The sequence below is a fragment of the Saimiri boliviensis genome, chromosome 11 (assembly GCF_048565385.1).
Source record: "Saimiri boliviensis isolate mSaiBol1 chromosome 11, mSaiBol1.pri, whole genome shotgun sequence".
Lineage (NCBI taxonomy): Eukaryota > Metazoa > Chordata > Mammalia > Primates > Cebidae > Saimiri > Saimiri boliviensis.
The window spans coordinates 89,664,379-89,687,170 of record NC_133459.1 but is presented as its reverse complement, the minus strand read 5'-3'; the positions used below and the strand labels follow the sequence as shown (position 1 = coordinate 89,687,170).

Sequence of the window (22,792 nt, the reverse complement as noted above, 5' to 3'; positions counted from 1 at the left end):
GTGTGTGATGTTCCCCTTAGTGTGTCCATGTGTTCTCATCATTCAACTCCCACCTATGAGTGAGAACATGTGGTGTTTGGTTTTCTGTTCTTGGGTCAGTTTCCTAAGAATGATGGTTTCCAGCTTTATCTATGTCCCTGCAAAGGACATGAACTCATCCTTTTCTGTGGCTGCATAGTATTCCATGGCATATATGTGGCACATTTTCTTTGTCCAGTCTATCATTGATGGACACTTAGGTTGGTTCCAAGTCTTTGTTATTGTGAACAGTGCTGTAAACATACGTGTGCATGTGTTTTTATAACAGAATGATTATAATCCTTTGGGTATATGCCTAGTAATGGGATTGCTGGGCCAAATGGTATTTCTAGTTCAACATCCTTGAGGAATCACCACACTGTCTTCCACAATGGTTGAACTCATTTACATTCCCACCAACAGTGTAAAAGTGTTCCTATTTCTCCACATCCTCTCCAGCATCTGTTGTCTCCTGATTTTTCAGTGATAGCCATTCTAACTGGCATGAAATGTTATCTCAATGTGGCATTTCTCTAATGAACAGTGATGATGAGCCTTTTTTTTCATATGTTTGTTGGCTGCATAAATGTCTTCTCACACCAAAGCACCTGCGGTTTGGATGAAGCAGCCTGAAACAAGTCAAGGTGCCACTGCCTGGGGCCCAGCTCAGAGACTACCAGGGATGCCCCAGTCTGGTTCCCTGGAGTTCATAGCATCCTGTTACCTGGATCTGCACATGGGGGTGCCTTTCTGCCTCTCGCCATCAGGTAAGTGCTCCTCCAAGCCCCCTCCTGCTGGCCTGGAGACAGCAGCCTGAACCACACCCCTACTGCACTCCAGCAGAGCCCTCCAGACCAGAAGCCCCACAGCGGTTAGCCCTGGCTTGGACACTGGGCCTGCGGCACCAGAGCGGGAGCTGGCCGCCCAGCTCCAATCCTGTGGCTCCAGAGTGCACCGTCGCCAATAGCCATGTGGGTGCAGATGGGTGGCAAAAGTGCCTCGGGCAGGGTCTGGGCTCGGTGAGCTGCTTGTGCTGGCGATATTGAGGCCATTTGCAGCAAGCTCCGACAGCCCGAGCTCCAAGCTGCAGCCGCAGCCACCTGCACCAGCACCGCCCAGATTGTCTTGGGGGCTTTCTTCAGAGGAGGCTGTCAGCATCCTCAAGTTGCAGGGGCTCCAGACCCAGCACTGCTTCAAGAGGCTTTTTCTCAGGGGCGGCCTTCTCTTCTCAATGGCCTGAAACCTCCATCAATTCCCACGAAATTTACGGGGAACACAAGGCTGTCACTAACATTGGTGGCACCAGGACTGGCGCGCGTGGGTTGCACACGTCGGTCACTGAGCCACGTGCAGTGATGCCACCTGAGGTGCTCACGGTGCACACTGTGGCTCGCCTGTGGAGGCTGGGACACGCGCACACTGCACGCTGTGGCTCGCCTGTGGAGGCTGGGACACGCGCACGCTGCACGCTGTGGCTCGCCTGTGGAGGCTGGGACACCCGCACGCTGCACGCTGTGGCTCGCCTGTGGAGGCTGGGACACGCGCACGCTGCACGCTGTGGCTCGCCTGTGGAGGCTGGGACACGCGCACACTGCACGCTGCACGCTGTGGCTCGCCTGTGGAGGCTGGGACACGCGCACGCTGCACGTTGTGGCTCACCTGTAGAAGCTTGGCTTCGAGCACACCGCACGCACATAATGGCTTGGCTTGCCTGTCGCGGTGGTTTGGCTTTGCTGTTTCTGGCTTAGCGCGGTGTTCCTCGCTTGGCTTCGTGTTCCTAGCTTTGACTGACGTTTCCTCCCTCTCATTCCTTTGCTGAGCTTGGCATTCCCCTGGCTGGGTTGGGTGTTTCCTTGGGTTGGACTGGGCTCTCCCTGGGTGGGCGTGGGCTTTCCTTGGGTGGGCTGGGCTGGGCTGGGCTGGGCTCCCCTCCTGGGGTGGGCAGGTTTGGGCTAGGATTGACCTTTCTCTTCAAATAGGTTGGAAACCCGTAGTTTCCTGCTAGTTGGTCAAGCTGGTTGGTAGAGGCGATCTGCCCACTACTACTGGCCTCCCCTGGCTGTTAAAAGCAGACAGTGGCTGAGGTTTGTTCAAAGCTAGCTGCCTCCGCTATGAAGAAGCCCTTTGGTCTCAGGAGCAAGATGAGCAAATGGTGCTGCCACTGCTTCTCCTGCTGCAGGGGGAGCGGCAAGAGCAACGTGGGCACTTGGGCAGACTATGACGACAGTGCCTTCGAGGAGCCAAGGTACCAGGTCCGTCGAGAAGACCTGGACAAGCTCCACAGAGCCACCTTGTGGAGTAAAGTCCCCAGAGCCGATCTCATCGTCATGCTCAGGAGCACTGATGTGAACCAGACAGACAAGGAGAAAAGGTAGCTGGGCCTCGCTGAGAGGAGGTGGGATGGTGGGGATGTGCCCTACTGGTGTGGGGGCGGTGGCGGGGTGCCTGGCTTTTTCTGCAGGCCCCACACCATCCTGGCTGTGGAAACCACAGAGGGGTCAGGGCACAGGCCTCTTTATGAGCAGCAACGTGAAAACAAAACTTTAACTGATTTCCAATCAAATTATAATTTCCCTCGGAGAACATTAATAGACTGTCTTAAAGTGATGTACCTCGCAAAACTAAATCGTTGCAGTGGATTATTTTTAATGTACACATTTTAAAACAATGTCATATACATTATAGAAAGGTATATGTTGAGAACTAAGTTCCATAGTATATCAACTTCTGGCTAAATATTCTTCAAATAAAATTCAATATGTGTTTCATATCAATGTATCCTATGTAAATATGTTATTTACTGAGAAACCTTAGAAGGAAAATAAATGGGAAGATGGTTTGTGTCTTTGAATAGGAAGACTCATTTCTCTTAAGATATGAGCTCTTTCTGCGGGTGTTGAACAATGAGAACACATGGACACGGGGAGGGGAGCACTACACACTGGGGTCCATTGGGGGGAAATGGGGTAGGGACGGGGGTTGGGGAGGTGGGGAAAGATAGCATGGGGAGAAATGACAGATACAGGTGAGGGGAAGGAAGGCAGCAAATCACACTGCCATGTGCGTACCTATGCAACAGTCTTGCATGTTCTTCACATGTACCCCAAAACTTAAAATGCAATAAAAAAATTTTTTTTAAAAGATATGAGCTCTTTCTGTATTTATCACTTTTACCTAAACCAAATGAAAATAGCAAAGTTTTAGCATTTTTAAATTAGGCATGCTGTCTGTTATTGTGATAAATTAATTTTTTTTGTAGCAGAATAGAAAAAGATTTGCTTTCCAGATGTCAAAATTTGCATGTGCTATTTCCACAAATTGTTTACTAACAGCTGAAAAGACATAAATGAGCAGAACAGAATAGGAAATCCAGAAATAGTCAAATGTATGTAAGAATTTAGTCCTTGATAAAGGTGGTGTTTTATATTAGTAAAAAATTTAATTATTCCTAAGTGAAATGCATGCTGTTTGGAGAAACCTAGCTAGATTTTTATGTGATAAAAATAAATTCCTGCAGTATAGAGTAAAAAACTTTAAATACATGAAAGGTGAAAAGTACCAGAAAAAAACCACAAATGCCTATTTATATAAGCATATATAAATATTTAGGTGAAGTCTTTGTCCCCCAGGCTGGAGTACAGTTGTGTGATCTCAGCTCACTGCAACCTCTGTCTCCCAGGTTTAAGCAATTCTCTGCCTCAGCCTCTCGAGTAGCTGAGATTACAGGTGCCCATCACCATGCCCGGCTATTTGTTTTTGTATTTTTAGTAGAGATGGGTTTCATCATCTTGGCCAGGCTGGTCTTGAAATCTTGAACTTGTGATCCACCTGCCTTGGCCTCCCAAAGTGCTGAGATTACAGGTGTGAGCCACTGTGCCTGGCCTATATATGCAGATGTATTTTTATGTTCACAATGACCTTCCTAAGAACCTCCCAAAGCAAGTATTCTGAAGGTTGGCTTGCCAAATAAAAAACATCCATATATAAGAAAAACATTAACAGAGGTCCAACATCTTTACAAAACATGTATTTTCATTTTACAGAGGATTCTTTCAAGTCAACCAAAAGACAACTAAATAAACTCAATTTAAAATTGGGCAAAGTAATTTCTTTGTATGTCTACCAGTGATCTACGCACTTAGGAAAACATAGTGTTCTGGTAAGAGAAGGAATTTAAGTTAGAGGAGGAATGAAATACTGTTTTCTATTTCACAGAAATTAGAAAATACTGTTTAGAAATTAGAAAATATTTTCTAATTTCTAACAGAATTAGAAAATACTGTTTTCTAATTCTAATTTAAGTTAGAAGAGGAATGACAGGCCAGGTGCAGTGATTAATGCCTGTAAACTCAGCAGTTTGGGAGGTCAAGGAAGGTGGATCATGATTTCAGAATTTGAGACCAGCCAGGCCAGCATGGTGAAAGCCCGTCTCTACTAAAAATACAAAACTTTGCCGGACCTGGGCCTGTGGGCGAGTACTTGTAATCTCAGATACTTGGGAGACTGAGGCAGGAGAATTGCTTCAACCTGGGAGGCATAGGTTGCAGTGAGCCAAGATTGTGCCACTGCACTCTGGTCTGGGGACACAGCAAGACTCCCTCTGGAAAAAAAAAAAAGGGGGGGGAATAGAGTATGGTTTTCTATCCACAAAGTGTGTGAGGGTGAAGAACAGTGGTATTTACACAGTTGCTTAAAGTTTAAGTTGCTGTGACTTTTCAAATAGATACTTTGGTGGTAAGAACTCTATTTTTAAAATGTATATGCCTTTTACCCATCAATTTCAATATTCTGAAATAGCTTTAATAAATGTATACATCTACAACTCTGCACTGGATGTTAAGAAGCAAAAAAAAAAACTATTCAGTCTACTCACAAAACAGTACATTGTGGAATATTATGGGGAATTGTACCAAAAGAAGAACCATATGAATAATGCATAGGGACAAGAAAGAGGAAGAATTCTATAGCACACAATAAAGGAAACCTAAGAACGAGAGTTAAAAATAGTAAAGAACCTTTTTTTTTCTAATTTAAAGTTTTTTTTTATATAAGTTTTCCCACATGGTGGGGCCTTGCTTTGCATGTTGATGAAGAACTACACAAACAAAGCTAATATAGTTAAAATCGGCTTGCCTTCCCATATTTGAAGCAGGTTCTTGGAAGTTACAATTTAAGGTACCCCAAAAAAGTTTGAAATAAAACAAAACAGACATAAACAATGAAAAAAAAAGAAATGTATACATCTTTTTTTTTTTTTTTTTAGTATTGCTTATAATAGCAATGTATTGAGAAGAACTCATATGAAGATTTTATGAACAAATTTCAGTGCATCCATGGCATGGAATAATATGTAACCATTGAGGGTGTCAATAGATAGAGATATGTTGACATGCAAAGATGTAATTTGGTATATAAAGTGAGGGAAAAAATCTGTTTTACATATACACAAACAATCTGCTTTTGTGTTAACTGAAAAGATGTAGAAAATATGATCAAATTTATTTCTGGGGATTTGTGAGTGAAGTTTTTCCCTTTCTCTTATCTGTGATTTCTGCAACGAACATCTCAAAAGTTTTAGTTAAGTTTCAGTAGTCATGAAATAATCCTTGGGAAGAGAAGAAATATGCTACTTGCATAGATACAAATAATTTCTCCCATTCTATTATGTATTTTTATTTCTGTGGATGGGTATCTTCTGTAAACTTTTACCCTATCCAGAAGTAGAGGGAATCTGTTTACCTGTTCCTGTAGATTTTATTGTATATACATTTTATTATATATTTATCTTCTCCTTATATATAGATTAATGTGTAAAAACTGTGGATTAATGGTTTTACTTTAGTTATATATGAAAATTAAAATAGCAAATATAACTGATTATTACTATTACAAATGTATTCCTCTACAGGAGTTGTTTGTTTTTTTTTAAATATTGAACTCACCAGCTGTATCCTTTCAATCTGATTATTCATCAAACATAAGCCAGACACCTATTATGTGGCAGGTGTGTCTCGAACCTATTACGTGGTAGGCAGGTTCTACTCCCTGTCAGTGTCCTTCATCTTTGAAAACTTCATGTTTACATGCTGGGGCTGGGCAAACTGAGAGATTTTAAATTGGGGTATTAGAACTTAATCTCAATTGAAGCTTTTCCTCTCTCCTTTCAAACAAAAGCATTTCTGAAGGTAGAAATAGTAAAAAGATAACATTTAATTGCCCTTTAAAATTTATAACAATCTTGGATAAAGACTGTTTTAGTACTTTTAAGAACTAAAATGGGATACATAAACAGCAGCCACAAAAAAAGAATGAGAGCATGTCCTTTACAGGGACATGGATGATGTTGGAGGCCATTATCCTTAGCAAACTAACACAGGAACAGAAAACACCAGATAGCACATGTTCTCACTTACAGGTGAGAGCTAAATGATGAGAACACACAGACACCTACAGGGGAGCAGCACACACGGGGCCTATCAGACGGTGGGTGTTGGGAGGAGGGAAAGCAGCAGGAAATAGAAGGAACAGGTAGCAGGCTTCATATCTGGGTTATGAAACAATCTGTACAACCCTCATTGGCACACATTTACCTATGTAACAAAACCACGCATCCTGCACAGGTATCACTGGATGTAAACATTGAAGAAACTCCACAAATAGTTTTCCAAATCCTTTTTTAAAAAAGAAAATTGATAATAGTCTTAAATCCTAATATTAATGATTGGAAATACCTGATTTACATACATTCTGTAATTCCGAGTATTGAAAAAAATGAGACATACTTAGTCATTTAAATCTTAAGTTTTCTTTGGCTTAAAGTTTTTTGAAAACCGAAGTAAGAATTAGTTTATTTTAGAAATTTGTTTTTGTTTTCACCTCAGCCTTCTTATTTCATAGTTCTTTTAAGAACTATAATTCATCTAAATGCCAGTCATCGGACTAGAACTGTGCCAGACCTGTTATATTATAACGTGGCCTACCTAATGTAAGGCACCAGGGATTGTAAGATGCCTCATTATTTTACATCCCAATAAGAGAATTATTTAAATGCTGCCAATTACAGTTATGGTAAATCATGAATTACAAGTGACATTCCAGTGTAAGAAATGTTCAAACGTGGAATCATCTTAGAATCACTAAAATAGAATGTTACCTGTAATCTTTAAAACATACCTCAAAGTGTAGGTATAATTGTATTATCTCACTCAATTCACGTCTCCAGTAGTAGTAGTAAAAATTATAATATCTAGCAATTATTGAGCTGTTGTGTTAGGAACTATTCTCTGTCTTTTGTGTAGAGTCTCATTTAAGTATTACAGTGGTTTTCTCTGAGAAAGTTACTATTTTCATTCCCATTTTATTGTTGAGGAAATTGAGATACAAAAAGGCTAAGCAACAACTAGGAAGTGACAGAGCGGAAAGAGGATTCCAGCCCAAGTTGAATAGAATGCAAGGGCTATGCTCTTTCTGTTCAAATAGGCTGCTCTTTCACTCATACAGTGAGTAAGGAGGGGTAATAAATAGTATACTTTCTTCAAAGGAAAATGCAATGTTTGTTTTGAAGGCAGAGTAATAGCAGACTGTTCAGTGTTTGCAATGACATGAATTGCTGAGGTGGCTGTAGATAGTGCACTACAATTTCCTAAAAAGTCTTCTCACTCTCATAGAACTGCCCTCCATTTGGCCTCTGCCAATGGGAATTCAGAAATAGTAAAACTCTTGCTGTACAGAAGATGTGAACTCCATGCCTTTGACAGCAAAAAGAGGACAGCTCTAATAAAGGTATGCAGTAGCCGACTGTATCGGCATGAGATGGATTTGATTTCAATATGTAGAATAAAGATGAGTTTTCTCATTTAAATATGGCTAGTTGGTGAAACCTGTGGAATATTTCTTTTGAGTTCCTAGGATTTATGATTTGTTTTTGGTCTAATACTGACAGGCCGTACAGTGCCAAGAAGATGAATGTGTGTTAACGTTGCTAGAACATGGCACTGACCCAAACCTTCCGGATGTGTATGGCAATACCGCGCTACACTACGCGGTCTACAGTGAAGACAAATTACTGGCCAAAGCACTGCTTTTATACGGTGCTGATATTGAAGCAAAAAACAAGGTATAGATCTATCGATTTTATTTTCAAAATACTGAAATGCTATGGTTTTAACACTGACCTCCTGTGTAAGGGTTAGTTTTCTGTATTTGGAAGCTCAAGCATACCTGAATGAAAATATTTTGAAATGACTTAATTGCCTAAGACTTTATTTTCAATATTGTTAAATTTAAAGAAGAATTAGAGGGTACAGCTTTTTAAAAAATGTACTTGTGGTAAATTTCTTTTTTTGAAAACACTGAAATTGTAAAAGGTAATACTTATTGTTTTTTCTAATTTTTCTTTCCCAGGTTTTTTGTTTGTTTGTTTGTTTTTCCTAATGACCGTAAAATAGTAAAATTTGCCCTGGAAACAAGTTTTACATTAAAACTCCAAGAAAACAAAAACATGTTTCAGTGAAAAGAAATCCTGCTGCTTTGGCAAATTTCTAAGAAAAGTAATCGATATGAAGTGATGTATCTTGAGTGGCAAGGCTTAGGGTAGCTCTGACTGCTCATGAGGGAGAAATGGAAAGGGGAGAAGAGAGCAATCAGAAATATCAAGGCTAGTTTGGAAATTAGGTAATGGAGGGGAAAGACCATGAAGCGGTTGTGTGTGTGTGTGTGTGTGTGTGTGTGTGTGTGTGTGTGTGTGTGTGTTGGTACTCATTCATTTCTTTTGTATGGTGAGACAAAGTTCTCTTCAGTTTTAGAGAATGAGTTTTCAGTTTGGGAGAAGGAGTTAGTTATAAATTGCCTGGAGATCAATGTTAGGAGGCCTCTGAGGAACCAGATTGGCAGTGAATAGGTGGTAATGTAGTGGGAAACCCTTGAGCAGAGGGAATAACAGGTACTTAACTGACTCATGATCCTCTTCTGGTAGAAATAGCCAACTAGAGTCTCAATTCTGCTTTCTAATTTAGAAGGTCTTGATTGGAAGGTGGGAGATAAGGAGCTTATAAATAACAAGATCAAGTTGTATTTTGAGTTCACTAGACCCTGTTCTTCTCTTACCTGGGAAAATTATGTGGTGTTTTCAGCAAATGAATCTCTCTCCTACTCTTTTCTCTTTTTGGCCAAATCCTCAAATGATAAAGGGAATTGGTCATGTGGCTAAGAGAGGACACTGAAGTAATTATCTGTTGCACTAGTTTTCAGCTAGAATTGTGCATCCCAGTAACCTGAGGAAAATTTTTAAATAATCTACAAGTCTAGGCTCTCCCCTGAAGATTTTCATAAAGTAAGTCTAATAAATCCTGGACATGTATGTTTCAAAAGGTTTCCTTGAAGCCAGGCATGGTGGTGAATGGCTGTAGTCTCAGCTGCTGGGGAGGCTGAGTGGGAAAATTGCTTGAGCTCAGGAGTTTGAGCCTAGCCTGGGCAACATAATGAGACCTTTCTCTAAACAACGATGACAAATTCCTCAAAATCTGGATACACTCCTGCTGAGGAATCACTGAATAAATAAGTGTAATATATAAATTCTTACTCTCAGAAACTTAAGATCTCTAGAATAGCTGCAGTTGGAGTTGGATATGTGCTAATTCCTTTATATCTTTCATTTCCATAATACTAGTTTGACTTTTTTGGGGGGTGGGGGACAAGGTCTCTGCCAGGCTGGAGTGCAGTAGTGTGATCAGAGCTCACTGCAGCCTTGACCTCCCCAAGCTCAGGTGGTCCTTCAACCTCAGTTTTTGTATTTTTTTTTTTTCCGAAGTAGAGATGAGTTTTTTGCCATGTTACCCAGGCCAGTCTTGAACTCCTGAGCTCAAGTGATTCACCTGCTTCAGGTTTTCAAAATGCTAGGATTACAGGTGTGAGCCACCATTGCTAGCCTAATCTGACTTTTATCTCTGTGGTTGGGATGTTAAAATGAATATTATTGGCAGTATCAATCAGCTTACGGAATAATACCTTCTCCTAACATCAGTTATTCACTGCCATTCAGAAGGTCTTTAGAAATTTGCAGTGAGTAGTCTTCAATAAGTAGAGGATGGTCCTCTCAGGATTTTGTTTCTCTTTGTTACCATTCAAGTGCTTAGCTCAGTAAGTTGTTAGTAAGATCAGAGTTTTCTCAGTTAGAATTGTAGCAAATTCTAAACCTCTTTGATCAATTGAAGCTGTATTATCAACTATCCAGTATCTCTCTAAATGGTGTTGGGAAAACTGGCTAGCAGTGTGCAGAAAGCAGAAACTGGACCCCTTCCTGACACCTTACACTAAAATTAATTCCAGATGGATTAACAATTAAACATAAGTCTTAACACCATAAACACCCTAGAAGAAAACCTAGGCAAAACCATTCAGGACATAGGCGTAGGCAAGGACTTCATGGCTGAAACACCAAAAGCAATGGCAACAAAAGCCAAAATAGACAAATGGAATCTAATTAAACTCCAGAGCTTCTGTACAGCAAAGGAAACAATCATTAGAGTAAACTGGCAACCAACAGAATGGGAAAAACATTTTGCAATCTGCCCATCTGACAAAAGGCTAATATCCAGAATGTGCGAAGAAATAAAACAGATTTATGAGAAAACAAACAAACCCAATCAAAAGTGGTCAAAGGATATGAACAGACTCTTTACAAAAGAAGACATATATGAGCCCACCAAACGTATTAAAAAATGCTCATCAGCACTGGTCATTAGAGAAATGCAAATCAAAACCACATTGAGATACAATCTCACACCAGTTAGAATGGTGATCTTTAAAAAACCTGGAGACAACAGATGCTGGATAGGATGTAGAGAAATAGGAACATTTTTACACTGTTGGTGGGATTGCAAATTAGTTCAACCATTGTGGAAAACAGTGTGGCAATTTCTCAAGGACCTAGAAATAGAAATTCCATTTGACCCAGCAATCTCATTACTGGGTATATACCCAAAGAATTATAAATTATAAAATTATAAATTATTATAAAGACAAATGCACACATATGATCATTGTGGCACTGTTTACAATAGCAAAGACCTGGAACCAACCCAAATGTCCATCAATTATAGACTGGATAAACCAAATGTGGCACATATACTCCGTGGAATACTATGCAGCCATAAAAAATGATGAGTTCATGTCCTTCGTAGGGACATGGATGACTCTGGAAACCATCATTTTAGCAAACAGACACAAGAACAGGAAACCAAACACCACATATTATCACTCAAAGGTGGGTGTTGAACAATGAGAACACATGGACACAGGGAGGGGAGCATCAGAGACTGTGGTTGGTTGAGGGGGTCTAGGAGAGGGACAGCAGGTGGATGGGGAGGGTAGGGAGGGATAATGAGGGGAGAAATACAAGATAGAGGAGATAGGGGGATGAAGGCAGCAAACCACCTTGCCATGTTTGTAACTATGCAACAATCCTGCATTATTTGCACATGCACCCCAGAACCTAAAGTACAATAAATAATAAAAAATAAAACGTTTGTGGAGCATTTGCTTAATCAGGATGGCAGTTTTAAACACTGAAAACCATGGAGTTATTGAGACTACATATAGGGATTCTGTAAATTTGGTTTCACTAGTTCTGTGAACTGATTATTTATTTAGTTACCAATCTGGAAAACTTAAATACAAATTGATTTTAAATGAATAAATGTTGGAAAAATTGTTGAAATGGGCAGTATGAGACTTAGTAGCAATATTTATTGCACATTGGAGCTTGATCTTTTGGTAAAACATGAAACTAAAGAAATATTTTACAAATTCTTGCTTTATACCCAAGAATTTGTCTTAGAGTTTGAGAATATAGAGCTAAAAGATACAGCTCTTTGTTTAGATGGAAAAAATATTATCATCCAATAATACCATGCCAAATGCTGGCATAGAAGCAAAGATTCCTGGAACCAGTAAGTGTTTAAAGTGAGTTTTTGAGATGATCAGAGTTAATGTGTTGAGGCAGAAGAGAGGTGTCTCCAAGGCAAAGAGCAGTGTGTGAGAAAGCACCGAAGAGTAAGAAGGAAGTGACTATAATTCGTTTGCTTTCTATGAGTGTAAGTTTATAGGATCTTATATAGTTTCCAGTTCAGTTGAGAAGTACATAACTTTTTGAATCAAATATCATTTTTGCTTTTATTGTTTTACAGTGTGGCCTCACACCACTTTCACTTGCTGTATACTGACAAAAAGAGAAAATGATGAAATTTTTAATCAAGAAAAAAGCTAATGTAAATGCAATTGATAAATTTGGAAGGTATGGTTAATTTTTTTAATCTCTGTGTTGTAGAATGATAGCAGTCACTCAAGTCATAAACATTTATAAGATTAACTTATTGCAACATAGTGATCAGGATCAACAAATCAGTTAAGTAGAAAAACAATTAGACTGGGCAACATAAAGAACCGTTTTAGTGGGACTCCTCTTACTACACTGACTGATGTTATTATGTGACATTTTTGGTTATATGATTTATGTTAGCTAAATGGATTTCATATTTGTCTCATGAAGTGTGAACTTTAACTTTTAGTTTACTTATGACTTAGTATTGAACTTAACTCTTTCTAGTAGTTTTTAATCTCTATGTCTTATATGCTTTTCTACTAATACACTTTATTAAACATAAATAGGAGTTGATAATCATTTTGTCTTTGGAATAACTCTGCGATAAGTTGCTTTCTTTGAAGAATATTAATGTTAACTTATGCCTCCAAGACAAATAATGGCTATTCCCACATACTGTAAGTTCATCAGCTTTTGTTTTAATTCCAGTGTATTTTGATGGTTTATTTATTTATTTATTTATTTATGAGACAGAGTCTCGCTCTGTCACCAGGCACCAGGCTGGAGTGCAGTGGTACCATCTCTGCTCACTGCAAACTCCACCTCCCAGGTTCAAGCAATTTTCCTGCCTCGGCCTCCTGAGTAGCTGAGATTATAAGCACGCTTCACCATGCCCAGCTAATTTTTGTATTTCTTAGTAGAGACTGGGTTTCACCATGTTGGTCAGGATGGTCTCAATTTCTTTACCTTGTGATCCACCTGCCTCGGCCTCCCAGAGTGCTGGGATTACAGGTGTGAGCCACTGTGCCTGGCCTTATTTTTAATTAGTATGGAGAGAGGAAGTAAAGATAGTTTTAAGTGGGTACACTGTTCCTTTAATGAAGGCAAGGTGTAGGTGGGTGATAAGAGAAAAGAGCTAGGCTTCGGATTCACACAAGACTGGGTTTAATTCCTAGCTTTCTTACTTGATAGGTGTGTGACCTTGGCAATGTTATTTACCACCAAATGTGTTGTCACATATGAAAAAGAGGAGAATATCTCCTTCAAAATTGCCTGTGCATAAGCAAGAAAGATGTGTGTGTGCGGCATTTAATTCAGTGCCCAGCACATGCTTATTGGCATCATTAACTGAAACTATTATGACTACTGTTTTCACCATTCTTATTAATATTACTGCTTTCAGTATGCAGATAGCTCTTATGTGACCCCACAGCTGATTTTCTGTTACCGTGTATCAGTCTCGGGAAGTGGGAAGGAAATCTTTACTTAAATCTTTGTTCACTTCAGATAAGTGGCCCTAGCATAGTTTCTTGCCCATCAAAGGCCTTTAAATTAGTAGCTTCTACTATTTAACACCCCATTGAGATAAGAGGTTTTCTGTTTGTCCCTTCCTTTTAACCTTGGTGGTATTTTACAGAGATTAACACTTGAGCACCCAAAATGCTTATGTCTTTTAGTGGATGCAAATGTTTAATTTTGCATTGACAGGCAAGATATTAAATGGGTAAAGTATGTCAGATTAGCTTACAACTTTATTACAGTTAGGGAAAAATTACCTCTCTGTCATTTTAGGACTGTGCTTATACTTGCCGTATGTTGTGGATCAGCAAGTATGGTTGGCCTTCTACTTGATCAAGATATTGATGTATTTTGTCAAGATAAATCTGGAAAAACTGCCAGGGATTATGCTGTGTCTAGTCAACATAATATGTAAGTGTTTACATGAAAAGTCTAGTTAACACTAAATTAAGGCTTAAAATAATTACAACGATTTCATCTTATATATCAAGTGAGATGTAGTAGTTTGGTTTGGGTAGTTTTAGAGTGGCAATGAGTTAGTCGCCTGCATCAGCTAGAAATCAAGCAAAGGGTAGACCGGTTAGAAGTACCAGTGTGTGCAGGATTCTTTATCTCAGGACTTGTAAGACCTTTATGTTTACAGATTCCAACATTGTTCATTTTATCCAAGTATAACACCTATGCATGAGATAAAAAATAGTGTCATAGCTTTAATTTTTTTTTTTTTGATTAGTTATTTGGGTCTTGAAATGTCCAGTTTATCAGAAAGTCATTTACTGTCTTCTGAAGACTATCTCTTACATACTCTTTGAATTTTTCAAGAACCAAAGGGATTTACTAAATCCAAGGAAGACAATCCTTTTTATCAAATCAGAAGGACTAGAAACAAAGGGCATTCCAATCATTCTGTTGTTTCTGTTGATTCTGTTGCATTTTTGCCCATGAAACTGGTCCTGCTGCCTGGTAATGGTTGATCTTTGACACCAAGATGCCCTTACTGATTCAGATCCCTGAGGTCTTCATGGTGATTCATACAGAGATGTTGAAGTTACAGCATTTTTTAAATTCACATACCTGTGCTTATAGGCTCAGCCATTATTCCCAAAGCACCAGCACCGTGCTCTGGCAATGTGACTTTATCCACACACAAAATGAGCTAATTGACCATCACCCCCATGTTCAGCCTAGACTTAGCTGAGACCTTCATGGTAAGAGATCCTTTCAGGCCTTTGTTGGTCTTTTCTGTAGCAAATATTCATTGGGCTTGTTCTAAATGGTCAGAGAGGTTGAAATAATGTGGCAGGAAGAGATGAGTGTTTCTTTCTTCTTTGCTACCAGTTCTGTACCCTCATTCACCTTTATATCCTGTATAATACCTGAGGCAGTAGAAAGTCCCATGTTTACCTTCCCCAGAGCAGCGGACTCCCAGTTGTGATTGGCCCCTTGACTGATCTGTTTTAAATAATAATGAAAATTGCCCAAGCTACTTGCATCTCTACCTCAATATTTAAAAATATTTTCAAATTCTACCTCACAGGAAGCCATTGAAGAGAATTCTCAGAATCTCAAGTAGGTTAGTTGGACTTAACAGAGCCATACCTTGTCCATGTCTCATCACTGAATGTAGGGAATCCATGAGCCCCACACATTGGGTGCCAGAACATAGGGATCCATAAGCCCCACACGTTGGGTGCCAGAATGTAGGGCTCCATGAGCCCCACATTGGGCACCAGAATGTAGGGAGCCACCCCTACATCACCTGTGGGTACCCTGAGTTCGGTGGTGACAAAGGAATGAGAAAAAGACAGATTAAGAGAGACAATGGGACCAGAGGGCCATCACTTATTACTTCAGAGGTGACAGTGAAATCCCCAAGCTCTGACCATCCACTCTATTTATTGTTTACAATCACTTTGATCTACAGGGTAGGGGTGGAGTAATGGTGGGGAGAGGATGATGGTGGAGTGAACCAGTGAGCCAGAACTGAATCAGTGAACTGGAACTGATGTGTCATTCTAAGGATTAATAACAGTGGCAGTTTGGGGGTTTCACAAAAGAAGAACATGTGGTTATCTTTAGCTTGTTATCTAAGTACAGCTGATGGAACACAGACCTTACAAGGAGCCCACAAGTCTGGCTACATCATAGTGCTATGAAGGGTTTTTATAGCCTTGAGCACAATGTTTATGGTAACAGAGCCAAGGTCACCCTGAACTGGAACATGAGGCATGAAGAGGCCTTCCTCCTCAGAGGCCTCCTGCGGCCTTCCGCAGTGTATTATTCCCTGCTTATATGTTACTCATAACCAATTTATGTAGCTACTCTGTAAGTTCTTTCCAATCACGTGTAAAAGTAGAACTTTCTGCTTGCTTCAGCAGCACACATTCTCAAATTGAAACAATAAAGAGAAAATTAGCATGGCTTCCTGCATAAGGAGGCCACACAGATTTTTGAAGCATTCCATAGTTTGCACAGTCACTGGAAGGTCATTTGACTGTTTGCTGACTAGCTATAACGCAACAGAGTGATTCAAAGCAGAATGGGTGTCACCAAAATATTGAAATTGTTATTTGTACTGCAAAAATAGTCATGTAAGGTGGTCTATGAGATAACACTGGAACTGAATAATGTGTGTGGTGTTGTTTGCAAAATACGTTATTAGTATGTATGTCGAAAACTTGCAACTTCTTCATGGAACCTAAAAATAAATGAAAGTAGGGTTTTGGTCTCTCATGTCAGCTGGAGATGAATGTGGATATAAAGCATCATCCTGACAAACATCTGCTGTTTGAGAGTTTGAGTCTATAGGGAAGGATCATTGGTCCAAGCCAAGTCTTAACATCCATTGGTTTTTCTGTCCTTAGTGTGATTGATAGACTCCATAATAGCGGACAATCATGTCATCTACTTTAAGGAGATATTTATCAATAAATTTAGTTACAAACTGTGAAATAGTTGAGATGCCCTGAACTATGAGCCACAAAGAGTAGGACAACTAATAAGCAAAATTAGGACTTAATAACATTTCCTGAAAACAGCAACATTTTCATATTGGAACCTATGCACAAAATACAGATTGGGTTTTATTTGAAATTCCAACATGATTTCAGTCATAAAATTTAGGAACAGATTATTCCATTGCTTTAATATTTCTGTGAGCTTTTAAAAAATGTTATCTTGTTAAATCTTTATAACAATCTAGTGAAATAAGGCAGCAAAGTTCTTATTTTGTAGAAGACGACATTGAGCCCAAGAGGAGCAACTTGTCCAAGAACAAATAGCTGTTCATTATGCAGCTAGGACTTATGCAGAGCTGGTACACGTTATGTCAGACTAATGCGAGTTAACTTACTGGGTCATAGTGCCCTTGATTTATGACTATTTCACTTTACTCTTTTTCTTGTTTATGATAAGTTTGTAGAATGTACACATAGGTGGATGGAATAATATTGTTAAGTTCTGATATTCTGATATTGTTTGAATTACTCTAAGCATTTCACATTTGGTAAGTATTTTTTATCTCAGTATTAAAAGTCTTTTTATTTATTACATTTTTATACACAGAATTTACCAATTACTTTCAGACTACAAAGAAAAACAGATGTCAAAAAAGTTTTCTGAAAACAGCAATCCAGATAAGACTTCTGATAGTGAGTTACTTTAGGCCAGTTGTCAGCAGGCTTTTTGGCACCAGGGACCGGTTTTGTGGAAGACAGCTTTTCCATGTACTAGGGAAAGGTTGAGGTGGTTTCGGGATTATTCAATCACATTACATTTATTTTGCTACTTTATACTATTAATACATTGTAATATATAATGAAATAATTATACAACTTACCATAATGTGGAATCAGTGGGAGCTCTGAGCTTCTTTTCCTACAAATAGATGGTCCGATCTTGGGACAAAGGGAGACAGTGACAGATCATACGACATTAGATTCTCATAAGCAACACATGATCTAGATTCCTCATGTGGGCAGTTCACAACAAGGTTCATGCTTCAGTGAGGATCTAATGCTGTCACTGATCTGACAGGAGGCAGAGCTCATCGGGCAGTAAGATGAGCCAGGGGTGTGGCTGTAAATACAAATGACACTTCCTTGGTTTGCCTCCTGCTCACTTCCTCCTGTGTAGTGAGGTTCCTAATAGGCCATGGACTGGTACCAATCTGTGAGGCACTGGTCAGGAAACATATGCTCGTACCAGCAAGGTCTCACTATTGCTGACTTCACTCCTCCTAATTTGAAATGAAAAGAGATATATTTACTTTGTTGGAACAAGATGTGTTCTTCTATCTGTGGGTTAATTGTCATGATAACAGTAATTTTGTTAGAACAAGATGCTTGGCTACCATTCATCAAAAGGTTGTCATAATAAATATACAAATTGCCCAACTCTAGGCTCGGCAGATGATAATAAAAGTAGAAAATGTTTCACAATAACAAAAATGCTACTATGCTACCTGGATGTGGACACCTAATACATTGTACAATCCAGATTGTATAAGGACACCTTTAATTTAGCCATCTATTTATCAGAGAGCTTTTGATAACAAGGAGACAAAGATGAAATTGATGTAATTTTGATCTTTAAGGTGCTCATAACACAATTGTCTCTATTTCATTTCTGTGCTTTTTCAACAGAATTGACAAAGAAAACATTTTTATTTATGTTTTAACTTGTCCACTTAACTATGAAATGTTTTTTAGATACATTTTTTTCTAATGCTACAGAACACAAATAAAAATACAAAGAGGAGCTCGTTATTATGATTATCATTTTTTATTATTTTGCTACTTTATTCAGTGCTTGCTGTGTGCTAGATGCCCACTGGAAACTTATAATTATGATTATTTATTATATTGATTATGTGCCAGGTATAACTGATGAGGAATGAAAGCTTTTTGAAAAAAGGTAGGTAGGATTGAAGGTAAGCATGCAAACTGAGTAGAATGTTTCAAGGTAAAGAAGCAGAAGAATGATGATTGGCAGAAGGAAGATGTAACAAGATTGTGTGTCTGCCGGAAGGAACTTCTAACGCGATTCCCTCTGGGAGGAAGAGCAGCAAGTGCAGAAGACAAGATGCTTGAGCGAGCTTTGCAGGTTTTGTGAGCAGCTCACTTTTGCTAGTACCAAAAGTGTGAAATATGAGAGGTTGGGAGTGAGGTGAATACTCAGCTAAGGCAAGTTTATAATAGTCTTTTTAATACTATAGAAATGAGTAGGTCTTCAGCCTTCGTCATCATGGTGGAACCCCATCTCTACTAAAAATACAAAAATTAGCCGAGTGTGGTAGCCAGCATGTGTATTCCCAGCTAATTGGGAGACTGAGGCACAAGAATCACTTGAACCTGGGAGCTAGAGGTTGCAGTGAGCTGTTGTGCCACTGCACACCAGCCTAGGCAAAAGGGTAAGACTTTATCTCCATAAATAAAGGAATGAATGAATGAATGAATGAATGAATGAATGAAATGAATAGCTCTTATCTGGTGGGCCATGGGAATTTTACCAGTAGAATGCTTTGGACTGCACATACTAGATGAGCAGTGGCTAAAACAGTAGGAATCAGAGTTGTTTGGGTTGTTCAGTGATATCCCAGGATCCCACTTGTCCCTCTTTCAGCTGTGTTGTTGGCAGTGTTTTATTATGTCTCCTTTCACAGTTGGCTAATCCACAACAGCTCCAAACATCTTGTTCTCACAACACAACATCGCAAGGGCTGCTTTTCCTCACAGTGTCTTTTAAATGGGTAGAAAACTTAGAAGCATGCAAGGGGCTTCCTGTAACATTTCATTGGATGGGTCACACCACATGCACATCCCAAAACCAGGCACTGGGAAAGTGGAGAAGTGATTAGTTTAGAATACTCATTTCTCTTTCTGAAGCTGAGGAGGGGAATTGGGATAATAAACATCCCAATAGACTTGTGTTTCTTCTGCAAGAAAGAATAAGGAAAGGCTATTGGTAGGGAGCCAGCAGTGTTTCCTGCAGAGGCTCATTGGAGAAGTTTGAGTAGGGGAGTCACAAGATTAAATTTGAGTATTAAGGCATTCTGGTTATGGTGTAAAAGTGGTTAGCAAGCTTTTCCTGTAACGGATGAGGTGGGAAATGTTTTAGACTATGTGGTCTCTGTTGTGTCTAGTTAACCCTGCTGTTGTAGTGTGAAAACCACCACGGATAACATGTAAGCAAATAGGCATGACTGAGATCCAAGAAAACTTTATTTACAAAGCCATAAGGCAGACTGGATTTGGCCTGTGGTCTGTAGTTTGCTGATCCCTTATAAAGGATTGATGGAAGGTAACCATGTAAAGAAACCAGGAGACAAAGGAAGCTTTTGCAGTAGTAGTCAGCTACAGTTTCCTTGTCACACATCCTTGAACTAGTGTCAATGTAGTAAGAGGTTTTCACCCATGCATGGTGAAAAAAAAGAAACTTAGGAATCTTAGTTACTCATTTAAAAATGCTGGCCTTTTTTGTGGTGTTATGTCTTTTTCATTTGTTTTGCTTAAATTTTTTCATGTGAGAAATAACATTAATAGTTGGCCATTTTTATTTAAATAAAAGCCATTTTCTAAATGTTTATGTCCCAAATGGCAGTGGGAATATAAAGCAGAGACAGAAGAGAGGTATAGTCAATATGATTTAGTGATAATTGAATAAGAAAAGTTTGGGGGATAGAGAGAAAGCTCAGATGATGCACTGGTTTCCAGATTGCACACTAGCATTTAACCTGGACATGCGGAAGGAGTAGGAAATTTTCTGGTGAATACAGAAGAGTAAACAGTAGCAGGTTAGTAGGAATGACTAAGTTTTTTCTATGCATTTTTAATGGAATATTCATACAGGATATTTTGAGTAGGTAATTGGATAATCAGCATTTATAACTTGCATTCTACTAGTTTGACTCTCAATAATAAGACTTGTCAAAGATCCAAGAATCTGAAAGTTGATGATAAATGTCCATGTGTATCATCATCAATGACCGAAAGTCAGCATCCACAGAATTGGGACAGATGAACTTAATAATTAAGATAAAGATGAATGTCGGAGTTGTGTTTCTCTTAGGGACTGACACTCTCTGTTACCTGTGGGACTCACAGCTGCCAGGAAAGAAAGAGAGCAAGAAGCCTATTGAAGAAGCAGGGCAGATTCAGTCCTGGAGTGCCCTGTTTGGCTTCATGTCTTAGTTCTGACTTGTAACAAATTATTTTCCGTAAAATGTGCTTTGTGTTTTTCCCCTCTGGCAGCATGTGAACAAACAGAATCCCTTTCGTAGGGCATTTTTGTATTCTTTCTTGAAACAAAGCAACATGTAAATAACAAAAAGAAGAAAGTAAGAGAAAGAGTATTTTTTGTATAGGCTAGCATTTAGCATAAACTTGGGAGTGAGTACCAGGATTATACTTATAATTTAGGGATGGGATGGGAAAACTAGATAGAAATCTATATTTAATATAAACATTTCAGTATATTGGTTAAAACTTTTATGAAAATACATCAAAGGATCTTTGATCCACTAAACCAGGAGCTGGCCAGTTTTTTCTGCAAAGACTCAGTTAGTAAATATTTTAGGCTTTGTGGGCTATATATATTTATTTTTTTGAGACAGGGTCTCACTCTGTGTCCCAGGCTGGAGTGCAACTGCATGATCATGGCTGACTGCAGTCTTGACTTTCTGGGCTCTAGTGATCCTCCCGTCTCAGCCTCTCTACTCGCTGGGACCACAGGTGTGCAACATCACACCCAGCTAATGGACTCTATGGACTATAAAGTGAATAAGCATGGCTGTGCTCCAAGATACTTTACTTAGAAAAACAGGCAGTGGGCTGGATTTGGCCCACAAGTGCTAATTTGCTGATCCTTGTGCTAGAAGGAAGGTGCTGCTAATGCAGTGAATCTGATTGGTAAAAGTGCTCTGCATGTGTGACATTCTTCTTCCTTTGAAATAAGGATATATTTAAGTAGTCACCTCACCACATTTTCCAACAGTAACTTCATATAATTTTTAACATTTCATTTATAAAATACGATTCTTTTCTGCTTTTCTTCTATTTTATTCCTGTTAATAGCATTCAGTGTTTTTCTGTGATTATTACTTTGTATATTTGATGAGTATCAACTATCCTAGAATTGGCTGATTTTTATCAAGCAAGAAATACTCTCTTTGAAACTTTTAGTATTCCTTGGTCTTTATGTGTAAGCATGAATATGATAACCAGCTTTTGTAATTTAGAAATGTTCAAGGGGTCTTTTAGTTCTATAATTTTAAGAATTTAATACCTCAGTCTAGGATTTTTTAACACTATAAGTGTATAATTTTTATAACCTTTAAAATATATCATTGCTATATAAAATTTGAAAACTACTGTTTCTTGCCTATCACATTTCCATGACTGACTCCCAATTATGATCTCTTTAAAAGAACTATCTACACTCATGAACTCAGATTTTCTTTCCATTCAGTCTTTTTTTTTTTTTTTTTTTTTTTTTTTTTTTTTTTTTTTTTTTGAGACGGAGTTTCGCTTTTGTTACCCAGGCTGGAGTGCAATGGCATGATCTCGGCTCACCGCAACCTCCGCCTCCTGGTCTCAGGCAATTCTCCTGCCTCAGCCTCCTAAGTAGCTGGGATTACAGGCACGCGCCACCATGCCCAGCTAGTTTTATTGTATTTTTAGTAGAGACGGGGTTTCACCATGTTGACCAGGATGGTCTCGATCTTTCGACCTCGTGATCCACCCGCCTCGGCCTCCCAAAGTGCTGGGATCACAGGCTTGAGCCACCGTGCCCGGCCATTCCATTCAGTCTTGATCTCATGCCAGTAAGTCTTCAAATTCAACACTCCTCCAAGGTTATTGTTCTCAAGGTTATCACTTATCTTTTTCTCTAATAAATCTAGGGATTTTTTCTAACACCTCATTTTATGTAATCTGTCAACAATATTAAACCAAATAGAGGACATCTCCTCCCTAATAGCATCTTCAATTAGCCCGCTGAAGGACCTCACTCCCTCAGGCCTCCTGCCTTTCTATTCCTTTTGTCATGGTCTGTTTACTTGCTTCTCAACTTTCTCCTTTTGCACATTGTTGTTCCCTAGGGTTCAGTCCTCAATCTTTTCTTGTTACTTTTTTTTTTCTTTTTTTGAAATGGAGTCTT

General features: G+C 39.1%; 1 protein-coding gene and 1 non-coding gene across 2 annotated transcripts; both read left to right on the top strand.

Annotated features, from left to right (window-relative positions):
* Positions 1 to 700: 700 nt before the first annotated feature.
* LOC141580454 (uncharacterized) lies at positions 701 to 20,826 on the top strand. Its single transcript, XM_074381549.1, is given in 10 exon segments — positions 701 to 785; positions 862 to 989; positions 1,077 to 1,679; positions 2,091 to 2,389; positions 7,686 to 7,800; positions 7,961 to 8,134; positions 12,204 to 12,310; positions 13,910 to 14,047; positions 17,201 to 17,286; positions 20,705 to 20,826. Coding segments are annotated over 10 exon segments (1,857 nt in total).
* LOC141580495 (U6 spliceosomal RNA) lies at positions 16,003 to 16,106 on the top strand. The gene has a single exon (XR_012512663.1). It is a non-coding gene; the product is annotated as a U6 spliceosomal RNA (small nuclear RNA).
* Positions 20,827 to 22,792: the final 1,966 nt, after the last annotated feature.